The sequence below is a fragment of the Cyprinodon variegatus genome, unplaced genomic scaffold, assembly GCF_000732505.1.
Source record: "Cyprinodon variegatus isolate N-32 unplaced genomic scaffold, C_variegatus-1.0 Scaffold24, whole genome shotgun sequence".
Classification (NCBI taxonomy): domain Eukaryota; kingdom Metazoa; phylum Chordata; class Actinopteri; order Cyprinodontiformes; family Cyprinodontidae; genus Cyprinodon; species Cyprinodon variegatus.
Window position 1 is genome coordinate 307767 of NW_015150477.1, and position 25264 is coordinate 333030.

General features: G+C 36.1%; 1 protein-coding gene across 2 annotated transcripts; it reads left to right on the plus strand.

Moving 5' to 3' along the window:
- Nucleotides 1-5421: 5421 nt before the first annotated feature.
- Nucleotides 5422-19939, plus strand: LOC107096949 (serine/threonine-protein phosphatase alpha-2 isoform-like). 2 transcript variants are annotated; one of them, XM_015393878.1, is made up of 8 exons: nt 5422-5580; nt 5831-5931; nt 14752-14883; nt 15111-15341; nt 15438-15542; nt 15633-15856; nt 17062-17196; nt 19097-19939. In XM_015393878.1, the coding sequence occupies exons 2-8, from the start codon at nt 5877-5879 to the stop codon at nt 19214-19216; spliced, it is 1002 nt and encodes a 333-aa protein (XP_015249364.1). In that variant the 5' UTR covers nt 5422-5580; nt 5831-5876; the 3' UTR covers nt 19217-19939. The 2 variants fall into 2 exon arrangements, with proteins under 2 accessions (XP_015249364.1, XP_015249356.1); XM_015393870.1 differs by having other exon boundaries at nt 5427-5600.
- Nucleotides 19940-25264: the final 5325 nt, after the last annotated feature.

Genomic DNA, 25264 nt, shown 5'->3' on the forward strand with positions numbered 1-25264 from the left:
CAGACCAGATGAAGCTACTAAGCAACTAAAGCAGAGAGAGCATAACGTTAGAGGTTGAACTAACAAATACTGAAGAATGGGAGAATAGAGACAGAATGATGAAAAAGGGGTCCCTATGTCTTCCAGCAGTCTAAGCCTATATTCCAAAAAAGTTAAAGAACAATCCACAGGACTTTGTTTCCAAGTTTAAAGATGTTTCGCTTCCCATCCAGGAAGCTTTTCCAATTCAAAATGTCAGAATTAGCATAGAGTTTCAGCTTTATATAGTAGCCCAAAAGAAAGCCTTGCTGTTGCATGTTAAAACATGTAAATTGAACCGATTCAATTTGCATAAAGTGTTTAACACAATTAAATGCTGGACACCAAACAGCTCAGTCTCTAAGTGATTGCTTCAGATCTGTGTTATCTACAAGGAGAGTGACCAAATCATCAGCATAGATTAGATAATCAACAGGAAGTCTATTAATCGTACCGCTGGACAGAAATATAAAACCAAATAGAAATTAAAGATTATTTTAGGTCTAATGAATTTCTACCCATTCACCTAAAGCTTATTGGTTCCATTCCTTTTCAAATTTGGCCAAAATATACTTGTTTTGTTTTTTTTTCTTTTTAGATATATTATGCCCAAAGTATGTTAATCAAATCTCAGACACCTCAGACACCTTTGCCTGAACCTTATCTTTCCTGTTTTATGTTCCTATGCTTTAAGACATGGTTTTTAATGGTTTCTTCTAACTGTCCCCCTTTTATTTGTTTATTAAATTTATAAAAACACATTATTATAAAATAAATGCTTTGCAACTAATTCTAGGGTTGAAATAATTTAGGAACCAGGTAGTGTCCATAAACCCTAAAATCCTCTTTTCTATCTGCTGCTACTCTTTCACGCTTCAAAGGTAATTCTTCACTGCTGTCTGTGCAGTAAGCTTTTGGAGCATCAGTCAGTTTATGTCCCCAGGTTCCCAATTCTCGTAATAAAATAGTTTAAAAAATTTGCGAAATACTAGTCTGAAAGTGCTTCTTTTTTTTTTTTTTTTTTTGTATCTGAACAAATTTTCATCTCAACATAGTGACCTTCCCATGTGGATGTAATTCACCACCTCTGAAACAAGCAGTTCTCTTCTAAACCAGAAGGTGGCAGCACTGAAACAATCGTGTGAAATATTGTACTTTGACATTTTTAAGTAAATTGACCAAAAATAATATAGTAAATGTATTCACAGAACTACTACAAATAAAGATGTATGGGAAGTCATCTAGGAGATATAAATAAAAGTTTAACCTATTGAATGTATATATTATGCAGAACCCATTAATTTCAACAGTACTGATGTATGAATATGTGTTTAGAATTATTAGCAAAGGCCTCTTGAAAAGCTGCTCTGTCTTCAGTGATTTATTTAGAAAATATAGATGAGGGTTCATCTATCAGTTTTCAGTCACTGCATATGTATATTTTAATTTAGTTGATCTTTTCTGGGAGGCTGTTTTTTTCTGTAAAGTTCCAAACATGTTATTTTACTGTTGTTTGGTTTAAGCAAGTCATGAATATCTATTTTTAATCATACCTACTCTCTGTTACAGTAGTCGGCACTACCTGATCTGCAGAGATTGAAATGTGGCAAACAAAAACAGCTTTTCTGAAATGTTAGACAAGCAAACGAACCCGATAACGGGGTTTTATTATCTTTTAATTGTTGGATTTCTAAGTATTTTACGAACAAGAGCAGCTGATCTAGGATTTTAACTTTAAAGCTTTAGGTATCTTACATGCATAGGGGAGAGTATGTTGTTATATGTTGTGTCATTAAGATCTGTACAAAGCCGCACTGGGAGAGTATGTAGCACTGTTGCCTTGCAGTAAAAAGGTCAGAGGTCCAATCCACAGGTGTGTACTCCACTGTTTTACATGTGTTGGTTATCTCTGGGTACTCCAGCTTCCTCCAGTAAACCAAAAACATGACTGTAAGGTTGATTAATGTCTGTAGTAGCGATTGTTTGCCAGGTGAAACGTCCAAAAAAGGTTCCATTAAGCCACTACTAAGGCACTGGGGTCAAGTTTCTGTACACAGGCAAAATAAGGTGTAATGTCCCAACTTGATGATTCTTCTGGATTCCTTATTTTCCTATTTCAGCAAGAGTTCAAATTTACCTTTGTTCTTTCTGCTACAGTACCTCTCTTGCTCTGGTAAAAACCATAGGTCGAAAAACCAAAAATGCCTGCTGGTCCTTTTCCAGGCCCCTACTTTTATAGAAAGTGGATTGATCCACATTAATTCCGGTCTTAGCTCAAAACAAAACAAAAAAAAAAAATTTAAAAATAACACAATTCAAATGTATAAAGATATAAAGCATAAATAGCTCCAACAATGTCTTTAGATTGTCGCCGGTTATGATTGTGTGCATGGTCGTGTGTCTTTGTGTTGCCCTATGATGGACTGGTTACCTGTCAAGGGTGTACCCTGCCATTGGCCCGCCTTGACCTTAATGGACAAACAGTTCAAAATTGGTAGATATTTATAATATATATATATATATATATATATATTTAAATGTTGTCTTTAAATTTTCATCTACCCCCTGGCATAGCTCAGGCCTCACTGCTAAAACCAATAGTGTCAAAAAGCCACACAGCCCCACCTAATCTATGTTTCACCAGATCAGGACCTTCAAATCAAAGTTATTATCTTTAGCTAAAACTATTGAAATAAAAAAAAATTGTTACCGGTAATTAATATAAAAATTTAAAAAACACCTGGAAAAACCCGAAAAACTAAAGGAATCTGTAATAAAGGTTTACTAAAGTAATTTAATATAACAGAATTTTAAGAGAGAATGTGCTTAGATTTTGTTTCTGTCTTTGTCCTAAAGCATTAATATGAGGTCTAGTACTGCATGCAAGTTTGGCAGTCAGCTCATTTGTTAAAGTGACACTAATAAAAACTAAACTGAAACTAAGCATTCTAAAAAAAATCAAATGCAATTGAAACTAAACTTGCAAACCAATGCTAAAAACAAATTATATATATATATATATATATATATATATAAATTCAAAACAATTTAAAGCTTTCTTCAAATAGTCTTTCTGTGATACAGACGTGACCCCACTGGCAGCTCTATCAGAAAAGATCATTTCAAGTATCAACTTGGGTCTCTGATGGGGGTTAGTTGTAAAATAAGCACACAGCTAAATAGGATAAGAGATCATAATAAGCGATCAAATTTTTAAATCATATTGTTTTGTACAACCAGACAGAGAGTTAATATCAGCCAAGTGCTATAAATGGCTTTATAAATCCCTGTTAGGAAAATCATTTCCAATGACTGAGTACATTATTGACCATTACCGTGATGTTATGTTTTAACAGAAACATGGCTAAATTAATTTAACAAGACTTCATTTTTTTCGAGTAGACACCACTGAACTACAATCTTTCTGAGAACAGATTAAATGTGGAGGGGTGGCCACTTTGGTAAAGATTTTGTCATGATTTTGGCGCTGATGGCTGGCTTGATTGCTCATTTACTTCACCTGTCGACCTCTGCCCTGCTTCTCATCACTGCTTATCTGACCCACCTGCTCCTGCTTCTATTTAAACTCCTTGGTCCCAACCATCAGGGCCAGATTATTCTTGAGCCTTTGGTGTTCACAGTTCTCTGCTTCTTTTTTTATCGATATAAATACTTTAGTATTCCATTGTCTGTCTTGCCTGAATTCTGGGTCCAACTTTCTGAGCAAATTTAAGTCTTTTGATATTTCAGTTAAATGGTTTAAATCAGGCATCCCTGACCTCGGTCCTCGAGGCCCGCTGTCCTGCAGGTTTTACAGGTTTCCCTATACCAGCACAGCTGATTTGAATTGATAGTTGATTAACTGGCTTTTGGTCTACTGCAATCATCACAATCAGCTGTGCTAAAGCAGGGAAACCTCTAAAACCTGCAGGACAGCGGGCCTCGAGGACCGAGGTTGGGGATGCCTGGTTTAAACCATGTTTTTGAACATTTACAAGTTCATAGCAAACTTTTCAGTTATTTTAATGACCTTTAATCTGTGATATGTGTGAATGATGGCTGTTTAATTATTTTTGGAGATAGTGCCGCATTAACAATCCTGAAGACAAAAGTGCAATACAACTATGGGATACAGCAAATGCACAAAGACCAACATATTTTGGACTTCATTATCATGAAGGGTCTAAACATTTTCAAGGTGTCTGTGTCTAATGTTGCTTTATCTGACCACTTTCCTGTTAGTTTTGAAAGCATGCTTTCCGGTTATTCTGTCTGTTAAAGAGACCTCGTAAGAAAAGGCATCTTTAAGAAAGTGGAGCACATCACCCCAGTTCTAAAGTCCTTATACTTGCTTACGATCTCAGAGAATTCCCTTAAAATACCTATGTTAGTCCATTGAGCACTTAAAGGCTTAGTGGCAAAATACATTACAGATTTATTGTCAGTGTATTAACCACCCAGACCCCTCAGGTCTTCTGGTTTAAATCTTTTGGTTCCCATGTGTAACTAATCTGGAACAAACTTTCAGGAAACTGTAAAAGTGCTAAAGCTCAAGTTCCTCTAAATGTGGGGTAGGCAACTCCAGTCCTGAAGGGCCTGTATCCTGGAACTTTTAGATATGTCCTTCACTTAACACACCTGAAAGGACTGTGGAGAAATTGATTGTATACTGGGAAGGTAATTCAAACAGTTGATTCAGGTATGTTTGACCAAGGATGAATCTAAATGTTGCAGGAAACCGGCCCTCAAGCACTGGAGTTACTCACCCCTGCCCTAAATCAAGATCAGAGACCTTTTTCCGTGGAGCAGCCTTTGACTGTGCTAGCTAAATATATTATTCCCTCCATAACTGTTTATATTCATGATGACATTTCTACTGCTGCATTTTTAAGCTGTAAATAGGCTGCTATTTTTCTTATCTTGATTTTTTTTATCTTTGCATTTATGATTTAATAAATACCCTGTGTTAACTTTCCCAAAATGTTTTTTTTCTTTACTGCACAGTCCATTTTGTTTAAAATTCCATTTTCGTTTTTTGCCTTGTTTGTCAATTTTTGATTTTTGAAACAAAGTTCAATAAGGGAACTTTTAAAAATACACAATATGTCACTTCATTATTATTATTACATCTGAGCACGTACCAGAACTTTAAAATATTTTAATCACATTCACAAAAATCTAAACAAAAACCCACCGCTTCCCATAGCCATAAAGAATTGTAATTACAGATGTTAACGCCAGAGGGCGCGATATAAACTGAAAAGAGGCTCGACTGGATAGCCGTTAAGATTCCTTTGGGCGGAGCTTAGATTCAGACAGACATATCAATTACCCAATCAGATGCAAAAGGTTGAGCGGGTTGGCCAATCAACTTCTAAGACAGCTCTAACGTATTGGGTTTAACTCAACCTCGTATGTAGCCGTAGACGCTCGGCTCAAGCGGCCCTCTTTTAAAGTTCCTGGGGGGGAGAGTGTGGAGAGAGCCGGACAAAGCAGGAGGAAAGGGGCTAACATTTAACCTTGTTCATACATATCCCCTCGTTTTTCGTACCGGGAGGACAGGTACGGCTCCGAAGAAAAAGGTTCGGGGATATTTTATGAGCTTAACATGTTATTACAGAGCTTGGCAGCCGCGGTACAGTTGTGCCGATGCTACTAAAAAAAGTAGCAGCTTTAGCTCGGATTAGCTCATTGATTATGCTCATGTTGCTCGATTTGTTGGCGTCGTTTGCTTCTGAACTCGACCGGTGACATCTGTAAAAAGTAACCTTTGGCCCATCTTGTCTTCTTCTCTCTTTTGAATTTTAAAAAGGTGCGACGCATAAAACCGAGCTCTCACTTCCCGATAACGTCAGAAAATGGCGGAGCCGGACAAATTAAACATCGACTCTATAATTCAACGTCTGCTGGAAGGTAAGAGGAGTTGGGAGCAGAAACACATTTTTTTTCCTCTCTGATTTTGTGGTCATTTTATTTTTCACACCATTTCTTTGGAGATCAGTAAAAGCCGATGGCGGTCTATGGTGGTAAAGTAGGCTACATCAGACTGGTGGTTCTTTTTTTCCTAGGGTTGCATTTTGTCTGTTTTAAATCAACGATGCTTTTATTTATTTATTTATTTTTATGTGACTGAACAGAATCTCCCTTTGATCGCATCCTACTCCCCTTTTGTTTTCATTGAAAATAAATTTCAGTGGGGAAATTAGGAAAAAGCGTGACGCTGCTGTGACGTATGAAGATAAATTACATCTGCTGACTTTATGGACATCTATTGTTATCAATCTCTTTTTTTAAAACTTCTTTAAAACAGTTTTTTTTACTTCTTTCAGCATGTTATGTTTAAAGAAGACCAATAGATTGAAGCATTAAGTTAGATTATAATTGAATGTATTGATAAATGTGTTTAATGTAACCTATTTACCAACGATGAGATCAGAAATCAATATAAATTTCAAATTTTTATCATGATTGCTGTTTGTGGTATGCACTATAAAACTCAACTGTGTGCATTTAGGTGGTTTAAAATATGAAAGAAAGGTTGAGTAAAGTAAAACTCATAGATGCACAAGATATATATATGAGAGAATATTTGTCTGTTAGGGTTTTATTATTGTTTACAACTTTAGGGAACCCATCATTTAGATTTTCATGAGGTTGGGCCACAAAATACCTTTTTTAACCTTTTAATACACTGACAACTCAAAGTTTTGTAGCCACAAACATAAATATAAAGTTAAATGAAAGGAAAAAAGTTAGTTAGTATTATTGCTTCCTAATAGTTTGAGAAAAGACGCTTGTTTATGGAGAATATTGCGCTTTACTGAATACATCGTTCACAAATGATAGATATTGGTAAGCCTAATGGTAAACAACGTTGCAGCCTTAACTGTCCCTCTTTATAAAACGAGTCATAAGTATTAATCTACTGATCAAATTGGTCGGAGAGCAGAACCAGATGGTTTTTCTCTAATCTCCTGTGACTGATCATACGATAAAAGTTACTTTTTTTTTTCTGTTCATTTTTGCATAGAAAAACAAAAAGAAAATCAACTATTTCAGTCTATCGAAATCATAAGGGATGTTTCTATTTTCTTTATTTTGTATTAAAGTAAAATTTTAATGAAAGTTGCATGGAAAAAATATTGAAATATGGTTATATTTTACTTCCTCTTGTCTTTTATTGAAATATTTTCCTCAACCACTGGATAGTTACATGCATTTAAGATATTTTTATCTTTGATCCTGCAAACATAGATGCCTTCCTTGTTTACTAACGCAGGAGGAGGTGGTGGTGGTTTATGACTGTTTATCTTTGACCCACAGTTCTTGCCTTTGGCCGGTGTAAAGACTTGTAAACGTTAGTAGCATTGCTAGCTGTAGGAACATTAGCTGATGGAGTAAGGGCATAACGCCATGGCTAAAAGACCTGACGATGCTCTTGAACAGAAACAATGAGCAAGCTGTAAATGGAGACTAAAAGAGAAACTGTGCATGACACTTACACATAACTGAGATAAGCAATAGAGAAAAAAAGATGACTCGAAGCTGAACTAACTGGAGTTTTAAACTCCCATGTTTCCAGGAGACCACTCCTTTTTCTTCTAAATGGATCGGCACATGCTTAAATTTGAAACCAATCTTTACTTCCTCTGTAAAGATCTGAATATCACCCACTGTCGATGCTCCATATTAGAGATTCATATTAGAGAGCATTTTTTATAAGTATTTGTTTCACAGGTGCTGGTTAATGTCTTACACTGATATTACATTGAAGGTGCCTCGTGATCTTAGAAGTGACAGTATCAGTCACATAAAAAGATGTGCATTGATCAAGATCAGCGAATGGCCATAAAACTGCAAACGCTACAACCCTTCTTTATTAGCAAAAATAGAGATGATCAAGTGAACAAATCAATATTTAGAAATATTTACAAACAGCATTCAGTCATCTATGTAAAAAATAAAAATACTTGAAAATAACATTTTCAAGTTCCTTAATTTTTGCATAAAAAAAAAGAAAATTTAATGAAAAAGGATTATTTAACTTCAGGGAAGTAATGTAAAATAAATTGTTTTGTTTGTGCCTTTCATTTTCATGTGCTATGGCGTCAAAGTTTATACTTGTAGAGATGCACCATCAGACTTTTCCTGAATGAATCTATTTCCAGTTTCCTTTGAGGCCTGACCTGCTGCGTTAGAGGCGCCATCTTTGATGGAGCTGATAATTTGGATTTAACAGCTATAAAAGAAAAAAGATTTATTTTTTTTGAATGACAAAACAATTTCAGTATTTGACCTAACCCATTAGAACTGACAAAGGCTAAATATTCAGTTTCCAGTCTTGGATTGATGTATAGGTATTATTTATTTCTACTGAAGTCAGTTCCCCACACTTGCAGAAATAGAACCAGGGCTTAACCCACTTCAATAATTTACTGGAAATGCTTAGTATGCTCATGTTGTGTATCATTGTTCTATTTAATATTATTTTTGTTTTTGGGACTAAAAGAGCGTACCAGATGTACCTTAAAGAAAAATAAGTTTGACATTATTCCCCCCCTTTCCAGAATTATCCCTGTTCAAAGCAAATGTAGAAGGTCGGATATTAGAAATGCGCAGAATACAGACTAGGGCTATAAAAGAGGTCAACCATTTCGCTGCAGTTTTGCAGAAAATGTCCTGCATAGTGGTTGTAGGCCATAATGCTCTGTGGAGTAAACTAACTGCCAATTATTTTTTTTTTTCTGAGCTCAGTGCTTCACTAGAGATCTCAGCTTCATTCATTTATTGTTTGATCTCCTCTGTGCGCTGCAGGGTGTCATACAGGTGTGCTTTGTGTGTCTCAGTGGTAACAACACAAGGAAAATGTCAAACATGTCTCTGACAAAACCGCCAAATCATGCCACTATCAGCTCATGTGTCCTGTAGGTGTGTTTTCTATCTTATGTTTATTTGGGTGACGCATAACTGGGAACCATCAGAGCAAAGATGTCCTGGACACCTGCTCACACGTAGAACTTATAAGCAAAAAACAACCGACTACCTCTGTCAGTATGTTCTTATTTGCTTAAATATCTGTTTGTTTTTCTTGCTTGAATGAGATTGTGGGGGGAACTAACTAATTGTCGTTGTAACTTAGACAGTCAGTGCATTAAGTGTGTATTTTCTCTTGTTGGTCAGAATTCTACTAAGAAACTTGTTGTTTTACTGCCCAGCCTGAGCTTTACACAAAGGGAAGCTCAAAAATAGGTTCCTTTTGAAAAGTTCTACATGACAAAGGAAACATCCGGATTATCTAAAGAAAGTGTGGCTCTCCTAAAAAGCATGTCTGTATACTGTGTTCCTTTTGCATGACATGCGGCGTTGACGCCTCTTTGAGGCATTGTGGCTGTGATTCTGCTGGTGCATTAAGGAAGCCCAGATTGCTTTAAAAGCAGCTTTAACCATCTTGGTATCCTTTATTCCCACGTCTGTGGTATCCCTCCAGCATCAGCTGTCGTGACACTTAAAGGCTCCAGCTGCAGCTCATGCCTTGTCTATCTATTCGAAACTCTATAATGGATCTTGTTTCACAGCCATTTTCATGGACATGTTATCACTATTGTTTATGCTTCCTTTTTTGTGTTACTAGTAGCATTTTTTCCCTCCCGCCGCTATTAGACAGGAAATGGATAAGGAGAGAAAGTGGGGCATGCAAAAAAGTTTTTTAATATTTGTATCTGTACCCCATTTAGCTGCATCAGAGATGCCACGTACCACCTTAAGTGTGCTCCCCCTTTTTTACAGCTCTTTTTCTTCCACTCAACCTTCTGGAAATGTGTTCTGATGCAGATAACCTCATGGCAGCAGTCTTCCCTGAGGCTGTGTCGGCTAAGAATATCTTTAAACAACCCCAAACATTTATGTTAGGAGTCATTTTTATTGCTATCATGTAATGTATGGATGAAGTTCCATACGTATGAAGTTCTTTTAGGGTTTTGATAGCTGCAGGATTGTTCATGACCTCCATGTTTGTGGTTGTGTTTTTTTAACTGAGTCAGGAGTTAGCCTCCAGTCACCCGCTGGCTCTGCATGCACTGTTCTTTCAAAAACAAACATGGTGGAAGAACATCTCCTTACTCTATTAATGAGTCGTGTGTAAAGATTTTTCAGGGTTTTCAAACGCCGATGTGTTAAAAACTATTGAAATACTTTCTGTCTAGAGATAAGACAAGGTCTGGATGTTCTATGCACTTTTAGTGTCCTGCCAATTTTTCTGAACTGTAGAGGCAGAGAATATACCTGCTGGTAAACAGTAAAAAAAAAAGGTCTACACCTGAAAATAAATATGCATCTACATCCCAGTTTAGTTTGGATCTGATATCAAAATTCAGAAGTAATGTATGCTTGTTAAATAGTAATTTTTAATATCTATTGCTTACCCTATTTATAAAAAGTGTAGTGGACGTATTTTTTTATTTCCGTTTGGGGCTGACCTAAGGCTCGTGATTTTGTGTATTTTAACAGTTCCATGTAAAGTGCACTGATATCTGATCCAGGTCCAGATTTAATTTAAAAATTCCGGGGTTGTATTTTGATGTTAAAGAAATGGTGTTAAAATAGTTTTTGTTTTTCTTTCAGTTTCATGGAAACATTGCTGCATTTTTTTCTAATTGAAATTCCGCTTATGTATGAAATCCAAACACCAGTCACTATTACCCAGAAATATCTCATCCAACTCTAAACATGTCAACAACCGTGTGTCTTTTTCAGTCTGCTTTAGCCGGTTAGAGGCTTCAAACTCTCTATAGACGACAAATACAGTAAAACAAAATGCATCCTCCATAGCTTTAAAACGATTAAAGCAAAGACTAACGAAAGATTCAGTTTTAAAACCAGAATTTCATTTTTGTCTTTCAGTAAATAATCTGTTTATTGTGAGGAAAAAAATCTGAGGATGGTGAAATATGAAGCTGACAGGCTTTAGTTCTAATTCCTCAGGTTTTATCTCCTTGGTTCAGTGATAATGGTCCATTTTGCTGCTCAGTAATAAAAACATTTAAGCAGCATGAAAGGCATTTCCACATTTAGGTTTTTGCATTTGAATGCATCTAGAGAAAACCTTTTTTAGAGCTTTAATAAGTCACGCTAAACTTTAAGTTTGAATTTTTCTGTATTCTTTAACTTGGCACTTTATGAGCTTAGTTTAAATTGATAGACAATGTTTAAGGTGGAGTTTTCTTACAGCCATGACTGTAATGAAATGTAGTCTGCGCCCTCAGTTTGTTTACCTTCTAATATTTAGGGCCTGCCTGCTGCCTGATGAGCCCAGTCTGAGCTGGTGGAGGTGATTGGGATTATGCCGCTCCTCATGTGGCTGTCAAATTGCCTGTTCGGAGTTTGACTTTGACTGCGGGACATGCTGGAGTGTTTGTGCATGGATTGTTGTACTTGGACCGTGATAAGGTTGTCTGCCAAACACAGGAGAAAACAAACAGACCTGATAGTGGCAGTATTTATATCCTGTTATGCAACTTTTCTTCCACCCCCCTATTGGTGCTTCTGCTTTTATTAGTTGGTCAAACTCCTGCTTATATTACTTTAGTATGAATCCGCATTGATCAAAAACAATTTAAGGAAACCATTTACTGTAGCTGATGAAATGCATAAAACTCATAATTTTTTATTTTCCTTTTGCGTAAACATCAAAGTTAGCTTCCTGTTTGCTTGCTTTGTTTTTAGGACTAATTTGGATAATTAGCAGTCACAATTGGATTACTTGCAGAGATCTAAGTCTAAGCAAACTGTGGTAGCGTTGCTGATGGCCCTAGCAGGCTTGCGTTGTGCTGAACCACAGAAATGGTTTTCCTGTTGCACCAGCGTTTTGTTTTCAGCTCTTAGTCTGTGTTGTGTAAAGCCTTTTGTATGAACCCCTCACTGTCGCCCACTGACTCTGAGGCTAACTTTGGAGTAAGCTCTGTTGGGGCTTAGCCTTTGGTAATCCCTCTTTAAAGCAGCAAGCAGCAGGGCGGTATTTATATCCACTTTTCCCTGCCTTTTTCGTCCCTTTGCAGTCGCATCTTCCTACTTCCTCCACTTGGTGATTCCTACCATCAACCTCTGGTCAGACCTGTTTGTTTCTGCAGCCATCTCATTTAAAAATATGTTTTATTTTGAGCGTTTAGAAATAAATAGGGCTTACATATTCTTCTCCCTCCTTATGCCCTAATTTACATTAAGCTCTCATATGTTTGTTTTTTTCTTTGCTTTTTGGTGTGTGTGGGTGTATTTTACTAAAGGATGCTAGGGGAATGTAATTGTGTTTTTAATTAGGCTGTCACATTTTAGTTTGACTCACCTTTCCGTTTTGGCTAAATCATTTAAACAATCAAAAAATCATGTATTTTCAGGAACATCTACAAAATTGCTTCATTGCTAAAAAATATAAATATATTTTTATAATTTTGTTATAGAGGTATTGTTATGGTTAACACTGGGAGAGATCTCTCAACAGATGATAAACCTACAGTAGTATTATTTTATTGTAAAATGGTTTCTGTTTGGTTAAAAGTATCAAATCTCAATCATGATGCAGCTGGCAGTTTTGATAATGTATTATAAAAGTTCTGATAGGTGATATCTTTAAAAAAAATTTTTCTTCCGCTCTATTTTAAGCCGTCAGTAAAAAGCTGAAATCAAACTTTAATATGTTTTTTCTTATCCTTCCCAACATATATAAAAGTGACGGAGAGCTGCAGTCCTCTCCTCTGACTGTAGCAGCCTGCTGCTGTTTCACACCTCGACTTTTATTCTGATGTATTCAGTCCTTACAGTGCTCTGGTTTTTTTGTATAACTTAACATCAGGATATTCAGCAAAAGTCTGTTTATAATCAGCAGAAAAAAAAGGTCAATATTTTGTTCATGCAATTTAAAGTTAAACACAAGAATGAAGGCGATGCTAACTTTGACTTTGTCCAAATATCCCCAGAGAGACTACAAGACACACGAGCTGACACCTAAACTTTAGGTATAATATTTCAAACTGTCGTCAGGATGATTTTTATTACAGTGAGAAATAAAAACCTATTATCCTTCTTACATTGATTAACCCCTCCCTGTAATGGCATTAGATAATACTTAATGTTTGCTGCACCATGTGTGCAAAAGGGGAGTTAAATACTACTTATATTACCTAAACTAAGTAACAATATAAACTGCTGGATATATTACAACTTCTGTGGCGGCTCTTGGCTTATTTTGCTGGGATCGCTGTCCTGGAAAACATTTACAGCAAAGTATCACATTTCAAAGGCGTTTATACATAGTTTAGCTTTTAGTTTCACTTTTGCAGAAAGTCTCGCTGAGACAAAATGTCTCACTATCAAGATAAAGGCTGAATGTGTATCTATGATACCAAATGGGTAATATTGCTTTGGGTTTTCTAAGAAGTAATAATATTTGGAAAAATTATAACAGTTCCTCTGCTGTTATTTAATCTTTGTTGATTTGCACATAATCTTCCTATATTTTATCTTGTTGAATCACTAGTAAGCAGCTGAAGATGTTTATGCTGAGTGGATAATCATTGACTTCTCTGAATTTTTCTTTTCCTCCCAAAGAGAAATGGTTTTAAACGACGTTCTTATTGAATGTCTGTTTCCTCTTTCTGTGTAGTATGATATGGGTTAGTCAGGATCCTGTGCTGCACTTCTTGTTTGGGAAACAGAACCTTGACTGGGCTTGTTGGAAGCTCCTCCTGGAACAAAGCAGCATATTGATCTGTCATTGATACAAACTAACCTGGTTCCAAACGGCAGCGGAGAATCGCTTAAGGGCGCAGAACACAAACATGCCTTTTCTCAAACATTCCTGCGTTCCTCCTTGTGACTTCACCACTGGCAGATTTCCGTCTGATTACATGCTTTTGCTTTTTTTTCCTTTAAATGTGTTCTCTGGCACATCTTTTCTATTAGTGCAGTGGAAATATTATATGATGAGGGTCAGAGGTAGGAAAAGGTCTGGAAAATGACTGTTTCTATGTTGATCATAGTGGCAGTTTTCCCTCTATTCCCTGTGTGTTGCATGTGAAAATGCATGATAAGCAGACACTTGATAAACCTGCTGAATTCCTGAGATAAGGCAAAGCGAATCAGGCCAGAACAGAATGTTCACTTGCTGTAAGATTGATGTAACGTTAATATGTAGTCTTAGGTTTATTACAACCTGTTTTCATTAAATTCTGTGGATTTGCTTGAGTGCTATCTGAACCGTTCCGTCTCCTATGATCGCACTAAAAGGCCTTTAATTGTGTGTTTGCATAATTTGTTTCAGAAACATCAGATTAAAGGGGAAGTGGTTTGTTTAGCTTCGGCTTCAACATCCATATAAACTGTGTGACCTCGTTTTAAGGCTGACAACAAGATGCTTCCCCTGTATCAGGCTTTTCAGTTTGCTACTTCATAAACTGCTTTGTTTTCAAACTGGTTTAGTCTCAATTCCAGCAAATGTAGGGCAAAATAAAAACCTAAAAGATTCGAGTACCTGTGGAAATGTTTGCTAGTCTGAGCTGCAACCAGAATTTGACAGCATTTGGCTTGTGGGAGGTGTTAACTCTCCATTCTGGTGGTCTGCTTCAAAATCAAAGCATCACATTTGATTGCTGTGCTGAATGTCAATCTCTCTAAAGATATTTGTCTCAGTCATGTTTCTTCCATAAAAATATCTTTTTTTTTTTTTTGTCTGTCTTGTACCAGTTAAGGGCTCGCGGCCGGGAAAGAACGTTCAGCTAACGGAGAACGAGATCCGTGGCCTTTGCCTCAAATCCCGTGAAATCTTCCTGAGCCAGCCAATCCTGCTTGAATTAGAGGCCCCTTTAAAAATATGTGGTAAGTTTCAGTGAACCGAGGGTTCAGTTTGCATAAATGGTTTAAAACGTTGCAGAATACAAGTGCAAAGGTAACAAAGGAGCATGCATGATAAATGTGATGATTCACAGGACAAATGTAAATAAATGTTTATTAATCTGTAATCAAGGGTTCATTTAACTGTAAATGCTGCATGCTGAGCCTCTCAATGCAGTGTTCCAATAATGCACCTCTGCTGCCCCCTGCAGGTGATGTCCATGGTCAGTACTATGATCTGCTCAGGCTTTTTGAATATGGTGGCTTCCCTCCGGAGAGCAACTACCTGTTTCTGGGCGACTATGTAGACCGAGGGAAGCAGTCCCTGGAAACCATCTGTCTCCTTCTTGCCTATAAGATCAAATACCCCGAGAACTTTTTCCTGCTGCGTGGCAACCATGAGTGCGCCTCCATTAATCGAATCTATGGCTTTTATGATGAGTGTAAGCATTAATTAGTCCCTCTTCAATATATTTCATTAAGATGTAAACGAGTAATTCTAACGCTGCTTATCTGTGCTTCCTTTCCTCTGGTGATAGGTAAGCGACGGTATAACATAAAGCTGTGGAAGACCTTCACAGACTGCTTCAACTGTTTACCTGTGGCTGCTATTGTAGATGAGAAAATTTTCTGCTGTCATGGAGGTAGAGTTTCTTCTCTACAGAAATTGTTTTAGAAGAGCAGATCAAAAGTAAAATGATTTAAAAGGAATTTCTCTGCATGCACTTCTCTAGGTCTCTCTCCAGATCTTCAGTCGATGGAGCAGATCCGCAGAGTCATGCGGCCCACAGACGTGCCCGACCAGGGTTTGCTGTGCGACCTGCTGTGGGCCGACCCGGATAAAGACGTGCTGGGCTGGGGGGAGAACGATCGCGGAGTCTCCTTCACATTCGGGGCAGATGTGGTGGCCAAATTTTTGCACAAACACGACATGGACCTAATATGCAGGGCGCATCAGGTAACAATTTGCTTTTCTCAAAGTTAGCAACATTTTTGAATTGTGAGTAGTGAGCTTTTAAAGAATCTAAGTAGGTAATGTATGTGAGGGTACCTGGAAATGTATGGAATTCAGGGATGTTCTTTTTTCCAGTCCTAGAAAAGTTTCCAGGTTTTATTTTGTATACCATTCTCAAGAGTTTGGTCCAATTTGAAATGACTTTGAGAACTATAAGGAGATACAAGAACTACGTTTAGATATATGATAAAAGTTCACATTTTCAGCTTCAAGACCTCTTAGCTTCTAAGATTGTTGATTAGTTTGTTTGTTTACAGATCCTTAATCTACATGTTTTCAAAAGAATCCAAATCAAGCTTGTTTTCCATCAGAGGTTTATGCTTCAAATAGATAACCCCTATGCAATAGTAAGGATGAGTTTTGGCAACGGTGTTGCGATAAGATATGCATCATGATGCTTTGGTCACAATACGACATTACGATATTCCAATATAGTTATATATTGTGATATTTTTCCCTGCTATCAAAGGGAAATGTGTATAAAGATATTGATAGTTATTTGGGTTTCCATATTGTTTGAGGTTTGAGTCGCTCCACGTCTTACAATGCGACTGCCTCAACTACAGATATGATGCTGCATTGCTGGCAAAGCTGGTCAACAGCACTATCTACCAGAGTGGCAGTGCAGAGGTAGCCCAAAAAGTTTTTTTTTTTTTTTTTTTTTTTCGATAGTAAAACCTGAAAGCTCACATCAGGCAGTCAAAAATCAGTATATATGACTAAAATGTTTTGTTTTTCTTCCACACATCTAAACTGTAGAAATGTTTCCACAAGTCAGTCAAGTTTAAAATTGTCACCATAATATGCACCCTGGGAAGTCTGGTCTAATAATGGTTTGATTTTTGACGTTGAAATAAAGAAAGCTTAAGTGTGTTCTAAGCTTCTTTGGATTATGAAGGTTTGCAGCACATGTTCAATATTTAAAAGTCATGATAGTTCCAGCGAGGAAAGGAGGTGTTGCATGAGACTGGAGTTGTTGCAATGAACCTGTGGTTTTAGATGCACCAACTCTAAAAATATTTTCAATCTGCTCGCTAAAGACCAATAGGATTAAAAGGATCCTACTAGTTTAATAATTTAACAATTGGAACAAAGATGGATGCATCTTTGATTTTTCACACATTCTGACTCTAGTTTTCTCTTTTAAGGTGGTTGAAGATGGTTATGAGTTTTTCGCAAAGAGGCAACTCGTCACTCTTTTCTCAGCTCCCAACTACTGTGGAGAGTTTGATAACGCTGGTGCCATGATGAGTGTGGACGAGACCCTCATGTGCTCCTTCCAGGTTTGTGAAAACCTTTTTTCATTGCTTTTCAGGTGGTGGATTTTCAAGTGTTTATGAGTCACATTCTTTGTTTTCTGAAGGTCTTTCATCATTTGTGTTTTTAGATCTTTAGAAAAGCTCTTTAGAAATTTGTAGACTTTGGACTTTTGGGGATAAGAAATTATCCTGGACAAATATTTTTCTTAGAAACTACTGAACTAAACAATAATGCTGTCCTTTTGTATGCCAATAATGGCATAATGGTGCACGCCCTCTCAAAGGTCAAGCTTTAATGTTCAAATAAATCAAAAACAATAATGAAAAATAAAATGTTATAACTGCAAAATAAAATTGTGAGATAGAAATAGAAATCAGAGAACCCAAAAAATCTCAGATCTTATGTCTTATTCTGTGCTTTAAGGCGGTTGTGTTTTCTGTGGTTATTCATATTAAAGGCTCCTTTTTTTGCTGCCTTTAATGTATTTGGTTTGGCATATAAAAACGATTTCAAACTCTGAGACAGTCAATTGCTAGTTGTTTTCACTCTGTTGTAAAAACTGCACAGTGATTATGTTTTGAGGTGCAGCTCCAATTTTTTTTTGTATTACTGCTTTTAGTTGCTGCTTTTGAATAAATAATAATATAGAATAAATAAAGAAGCCGCTTGGTTTAGAGCCATCATTGGGTTGAAATCCAAAGTGCTCCAACTCTGCTGTCATGTTTGGCTTTGAAACCAATTCCATCTCTTTTTCAAAATCTCGACTACCATTTCACTGACTGGCTACTCTTCACAGGGCTCTTATGTTACACTCTGTGGTACATAACAGTACGACATCGTGCGTCTGGCAGGTACCTGATGCGTGAATGAACTCATCCTGACACTAAGGAAACGAGAAGGAAGGGTTGAGTGCAGACTGATGCACCAGTGTGAATACCGCAAAACATAAGCATATGAATGGAAATGATCAAACTCATTTAATTTTGTCGTCCAAATATTTTTAATTTATCATTAAGGGCCTTCAAAACGGTACAGTCAACCATCAGCTTAGCTTTTTTAAAACACTTATATTAATGAACTGCAAAAATAAAAATCTTGTTAAATCAAAACAGCCTGATGTTAAAATAGCCAATTAGTAGAACAGCATTAATTGGCATATTTAATGGAGCTTTTTGCCTGTTTAAATTTCAGACATTTTTAATTTTGTTACTGATTGATCTGAGACTAAACACCGTAGTGAGATCCAAAGGGATGCATGTGGCTTCACAAACACTGAGCAGCTTATGAGTCTGATGTGGGGTTTAAGGACATCTCTTAAGTATCTAAAACTGACCGATCAGCGGAAGGGTGAGCAGAGGGCATTCCGAATGACTGCCTTCCTACATGACTGCATCTGTCTGAGGAACTGCATGTGAGAAATCTCACAAAAAACCCACCTTATCATCTGAATACGTTTTTGTTATATTTGGCATTTCAAATTGTTTCTCTTTCTTTAACTTTTAATTTTCTCTGCCAGTAATATTATCTTGTGTTTTGTGGTAAAAAAGACAGAGTTTGAGCTCTGGCCTCTTGTATATGCATGAATAAAAACGTACTAATTCCATAACCTTGAATCCCTCATGCCTTAAGAGGACACTGAGCGATTCTGAATCCCATACATCAAATAATTCAAGATTTTTCTAACAATTAAATTATGTAAAAAAAAACAAAGTTCAATGAGGTATACTTTTCTTTTTTATATATGATCCAGAGTCTTTCCATTTTATTTCTGGCCCAGATCTGGATTTGAAGTTAAAAAATATATAGAAGTTGCAAATTATACTGCAGCCTTATTCTGCTTGCATTTATAGTTAATCTGGTCTGCTGGTTTAATTTAAGATAATGATTGTTATAATAATTTTTTTTTTTTTTTCTGTCTCTTAGATTTTGAAGCCAGCAGATAAGAAATTGTATCCTTATGGCAGCGGAGGAGGAGGTGTGGGATTGGGAAGACCCGTCACTCCTCCACGGAACGCAGCCAAGGCCGGCAAGGCAAAGAAATAACACCCGCCGGTTCCCCTTCCTACGATTCAGCACCCTTTGTCGGCCCAACACTTTTTTTTTTTTTTTTCTCCTTCCTTTCCTCCCTTTCTACCTCCCAAACTTGTTCCTTCATTGGCACTGAACAGCAACAAAAACAACCAGGGTCCAGTCAGTTTTGTTTCATTTTTTCTGAATTGAACGCATTTTATTTTGCTTTGTGTTTTATTTCCTTGTGTGTTGATATGCGAGTAAAGAGTGAGAATGATTCCAGAGGAAGTTGCTGTATTCATGTACTTTTTCCCTTTTGTTGTCCTATTTTCCAGTTGATTCTTTTTTTGTTTTGTATCAAGTGTTTTTTGCCCGTTCATCATGTAAATCATGCCGGTGGGGGTTGGGCGTGAAGAAGAGAGCTTTAGCCGTTTTATGTTGAAGTCTGGGACTGTTTAAAGCTATTGTACATGTATAGGAGGTCTGTGTGGTGGGAGGGCAGGGAAGTTGGAGGAGATCCAAAGGTAACGGCACACCGAGTGCACAGGAGACTCCAACTGGGAGGATTCTTTTTTTATTTGATTTTCCTCTTCCATTTTCAGAACCAATCATGTGATTATAGATGCTTTTCTTCGCCGTTTTTGTAGATACTGACAACAGAATGGTTTTATTTTTTTTTCTTATGTTTTTAGCTCATTCAAAGCTGAAGCTCAATAAAAGAAACCTTTAATTTGAAGCACATCATCATGCTCATCACTTATTTGTCAGTGACTGATCTTCATTTGTTGTGACTTGCCTTTAATAGATATGAAATTACTAATATCAGTGACTTTGCTCGAGATTCTGAACAGGTTTAGACTTTTCATATGTGGCTTCAGTGCGACTGATATATGGACAAAGCAGCAGTAAAACAAAAATTGGTTTGAGGCTTTTCTTTGATGACCCAGATGTTTGATTATTTTTGTAATGTCTTAAGTACTCAACACATCCAAAGCATAGTCGCCCAATGCAGGTTCAAATCTTGCACAAACGAGCACAAATTCACATGAAACTGGGAACGTGCGATGTTTTATGATTTAAAGAAAATAATGCATTTCTGTTAGGATTGCTTAAACCATAACTTCTAAACCATCACTTATATTCAAGATAAATGTAAAGACTTCAAGTAACTTTAAGGAATCAAAGTATGTGTTATGTAAATACATATAGAAAAAAATAGCTTTATAAGAAATCTATCTGAATGCTTCTAACTACGTTCCCAGTTTTTTGTGTTCCATCTGTGGGAGAAGAGCCATAAACTGAATAAAAATGCTATCTAATTATTCATATTAATGAACTGTGACCCCTCGGCTGAGATTTCTTTTGTTTTTTTTTCCAAGTGTCCCATTTATTTGATCTTACAGGGTATTCCTGCTTTAAAAAGGGATGCTGTAATTGTAAAATGATCCTCTATGGAGTTTCAGGGTTATCTTTCAGCCCACTTCCACCACCATGAACACTCCTGAGTGTAGCTGCCATTTTGTTTTTATCTTCCGACTGTCCTTGGTTTTGAAACGTCTTTTCAAATGCGAGCACCATATAGACTGACAGCAGGGCAATAAGGATAGAGAAAGTGGACTTTAAACATTTTTTTTTTTTGTATGCTAGTTTTCCTGACTGATTTGTTTTGTGCCTGAGAGGTCTGGTGGGGAAAATAAATAAATCATCAGACTTTATTTTGTGCACATGTTCGATTTGAATCTAAAACCAACTCAGGAAGTGAGACTGAATTAATATACAGGCCAGCCAACTCTACATACTACACCTGCATGCATTAGCTGAAGTGCTGCAGAAAAATGGGTCCGAATGAGTTCCCATTCAAAGTGACCGTATTTAAATTTGACCAAAGTATGAGTAATGTTCAATTATCCGTTGTGTAGGAAGTGTGTAAACGACTGCAGGTTTCAGTGTACAGAGTGAAGATAACTGCAGTGCTCCCATCAGTAAAAAACATTTTTACGAAACCTGCAGAACTTAACGTCCACTTTCGTCGTTGCTTTTTCATAGCTGTACAAACCGCAGCTTCAAACATTTCTCACCTTTCTGTTTATGCCGATTACCACCAATAATCTGCTTTCAGTCTTTCATTTTTAATAGATTTTATTTCTGTAACTTATAAGCATAATGGGGGTAGGATCTTTTTAATCAATCAGGGATGTTTTTGCACCATGCACTGTTGCTGGGTAGATTTAGATCCATTACAATTATAGGATTAGGAAAAAAAAAACAATGGCATTTTTATTTGTATATCTTTTTGTTTTCATCTCTGTCTCAACGTAGAAATAAATATAGAATTTGTATATTTGTGTTTGGGTCTTTTTTGCATCTTGAACTATATATAATGTGAAAAGGGACTTTGTACTTTTCCAATGTATTCAACCCTCTTCAGTAATGAAATGTAACACGACACAAATACAAACCTTATGGAATTAATGCAAATGCTTAATGCTTTATATGATGGAAAAAACACAAAAATGTTGCAATGTCAGCTGAAAGTATTAAGTGGTTTGTTTTGAACCTGCTTAGCACAAATGAAATGGTAGACCTGAAATTTTAAGACTGTTTTTTTTTATTCAAGTCTAGAAGAGGGATTTCCAAAGTGTGGCCCAGGGGCCATTTGGGGCCCTTGAAACAATTTTAATCAGCCTTGGATTACAATTCTAGAATGTCTTAATTTAAGAGTTGCCATTTTAGGTAATTGATGCAGATGCACAACTAAAAAAAAAAAAAAAACTAGGGTACAATTTTTTTCTAATGATACAGATTATATAAGATTAGAACTTTATTAAAATGTAAGATCAAACACATTTTAGCCGTTTATTGATCATATTTTTCTTTTAGTTTCATTTAATTGCAAATAGATCAACAAACATAGTTAGAATGTTTCTAAAAAACAAATGGATCCATGTAATAATACTGGCATCTTAAAGGAGTTAACCATGGCCCTCCTGCTTATGACACAAATAGAGAAAAAACATACATAATTTGCTGTTTTTTTTGTTTTGTTTTTTCTTAAAGTAAAAAAAATCTGAGGGATTTATGATTTTTTTTTATTCAAGCATGATATGGATCCATCTTCTACATAAATAGGATGGTTTAGTGTTTTTTTTTATAAATACTTTTTTTTATATTAAATTAGCATTAATATAAAACCACTCCATAGTAGGTCTGGCTGTATGTCAAAGACCATCCAGGTTCATCTCTGCTCCAGCTAACATCTGTATCTCTTGAAGAAAGGAAACCCTAACACTGTTCTGGAGAATATGTGTTCAGATTGACTTTTTAACATGTGAAATCACAGTGCTCACTTTATCAGTATAAATCATGAGTACAATTTTTTTTATTAACCTGTTTATTTATATATTATTTATTTAATAATGTGATATGCATCCTTTAAAATGTCTATTGTGAGCTGGAATTGCTATCAGCTGCTTTCCAACATAAACTTTCTCCTCTTGCTCTCAGAGTGTGTACCAATGCAATTTAATGAATTGCTTGTTTTACATAGGAGTACTGTTGCACTCCTGATTGGATACCAGCCCCACCCCCCCTATTTGTGGTCACAGCAGCTTCCTGTTTGTGGGTGCTGAAATATTTGAGGATATGCAGAGGCACCACTTTGGATTGTTTTCCAGTTGAAACTTGTCCACACCTTTGGAAACTGAATTCCTAGTAAACATCTACATAACAGCAAACTGCTCTACGGTCAATTAGCAGCTTGATTAGACTAAATTATCTCTTTTTTGCAAGTTTAATTGCAACTCTGCCAAAAGCAAATACAAAATAAAAACTATAAATAAATAAAAAATATATATAATTAGTTCTTTATTACTTTAATCATTTTAAAAACCCTCAGATGGAGATTCATGGCACCTGCATAGTGAGCATGTGATGGTTTTGCTCCTAGCCTTGCTGATTCTGAACCGTTTCACTGTTTGTGTAAGTAATTAATGGAAATGCGCCAGCAGCACCAGTAGTGCTGTCAGGCATGACTGAGCAAGCCGGATGTGCCGCCTCATTACTATGAACCTTCAAAACTGATATCCACTGTCATGCGATACCATAAATGTTTGACACTCAATATAGAATATTATCTGTTTCGAGGTAGCTTGATGCCATACAACCAACTGTTTGCAAAGGCATATAATGATCACATCTTTGCGTTTAAACATGTTTAGTGATGCATTGTGTATTAAAATACACAAAGTTTGAAAAATAAAAATTACTAACATTACTTATTAGTTTTATTAATGCATACCAATTGAATATCTTAACAAATTTTTATCCCCTGGAACCGTTTTAACAGTGGTTATGTTGGGTCGAAAATGGGCTGTTTACATGTCCCCTGTAATGCTGAGCATCATATAACATTCAGAACTGCATTTGGAGAAATTAAATCTCTTCAAATGTCTCTAATTGCAATAAAGACATTTTAGGGGGGAAAAAAAAGGTATGCAGACATTTCATAACATATTTTACTTAGAGCTATTAATGTTTTCATTGTTTAGATGTAGTAGGATTATGTAAAGCACATAAAAAAAAAACATTTTAAGAAGAACTCCTTTTTAATTACAGCAATGATTATTTAAAAATCAAAAGGATAAACTGTCAATGTCGAATCTGTGAGCTAATTCAGTTGTGTAATGTAAGACTAGAAGATACTCAGTAAATACAGGAGATTCTGAACTTTGTAATTGAACTTCATCAGCTTAAAATCTGAATCTCTTCTATGAAATGTATTACAAGCATGTAATATTTGTTTGGCTTTGTAATTAAAATTTTTTTTTTTCTTCTATTTCTTGGAGAAATGGGCCATTTGATATGTTTAAAGTCAGTATTGAGGGTTACTGTTACTAAATCTGGTATTTTTTCTGTAATGGTCCTTATTTATAATACTTGAATAGAATAGGTTTTTCTGATAGATTAATTATCAAATCGTACATTTATTGGCAAATATGTGTTTGAAATACTAACTACGCTCTTATACAGCATTTTTTTAATGAAAATTCACTTTTTGTTGCAAATAATCCACTAGATTATAAATAAAACCGAGCTTGAGAAGATGAATTATTGAATTTCACCTTAGAGAACAAAAACTATCTGATTGTGATTTGTGGATGATTTACAGGGAATTTTATGTTCATCAAATTCAAACAGCAAAGCGCATTTATGCTTTTATATTTAAAACGCCAATTACCAAATGTAAACTGATGGGTGGCTGAAAGCAGACAGATGCCAGAACCTCAGGGTCAATCTACACTGTTCCAAATGGAAAATGAACGAGCAAAAAACATCCATATTTTCTAAATAAAGACTAACTATACTTTCCTACAACCTTTTGCTAACAAATAGACACATATATTTAAACATCCATGCTGTCGAAATTAAAGGTGTAGAGGTGTAGATTAAATTAAAGGTGTAGATCTTATTTATTGTCATTAGTAACATACTTGTATCAATAATTGTTCTGCATAAAATTAACTTTTAGATGTACTAATATCTGTATTAAATTGATTATTATTAAATTATTTATATTTAACTGGAAACTAGAAGATGACTTGCAGAGAAATAATTTTCTCTTTACCTCATACAAGGCAAAATCTAGTTCTGAAAAGAGCATATTAATGAGCATAATTAACTATCAGGTTTTTGTTTTCAGGTAATTGTTAATATATGAAGAATTAAAATGTTAAATAAGTTACAACATTCCACCAGAGAATATTGTTTGCCACCATCTATATTACAGGGAAATAATGGTACGGGTATGATTGGCTAAGGATGGCCATGGCCACCCCTGGCCCTCCATCTAGCTCCGCCCCTGCACTCTACGCACTCGAATTCCTCAGCGGGAATGCGTAAATGAAGTATGCACAGCTTGTAGTGCGAGTATTGAGACTGGGCCTTGATTGTCAAGGGGTAGTGTTTAAGGGACGGTTTTGAGATTGGGAACTACACAGCTCGGATTGGTGGTGACGCCCACCTACAAACTGACCAATAGGAAAGCTGGAAACTCTTCCTCTGCGTAATTGAAGTTAGCTTTCC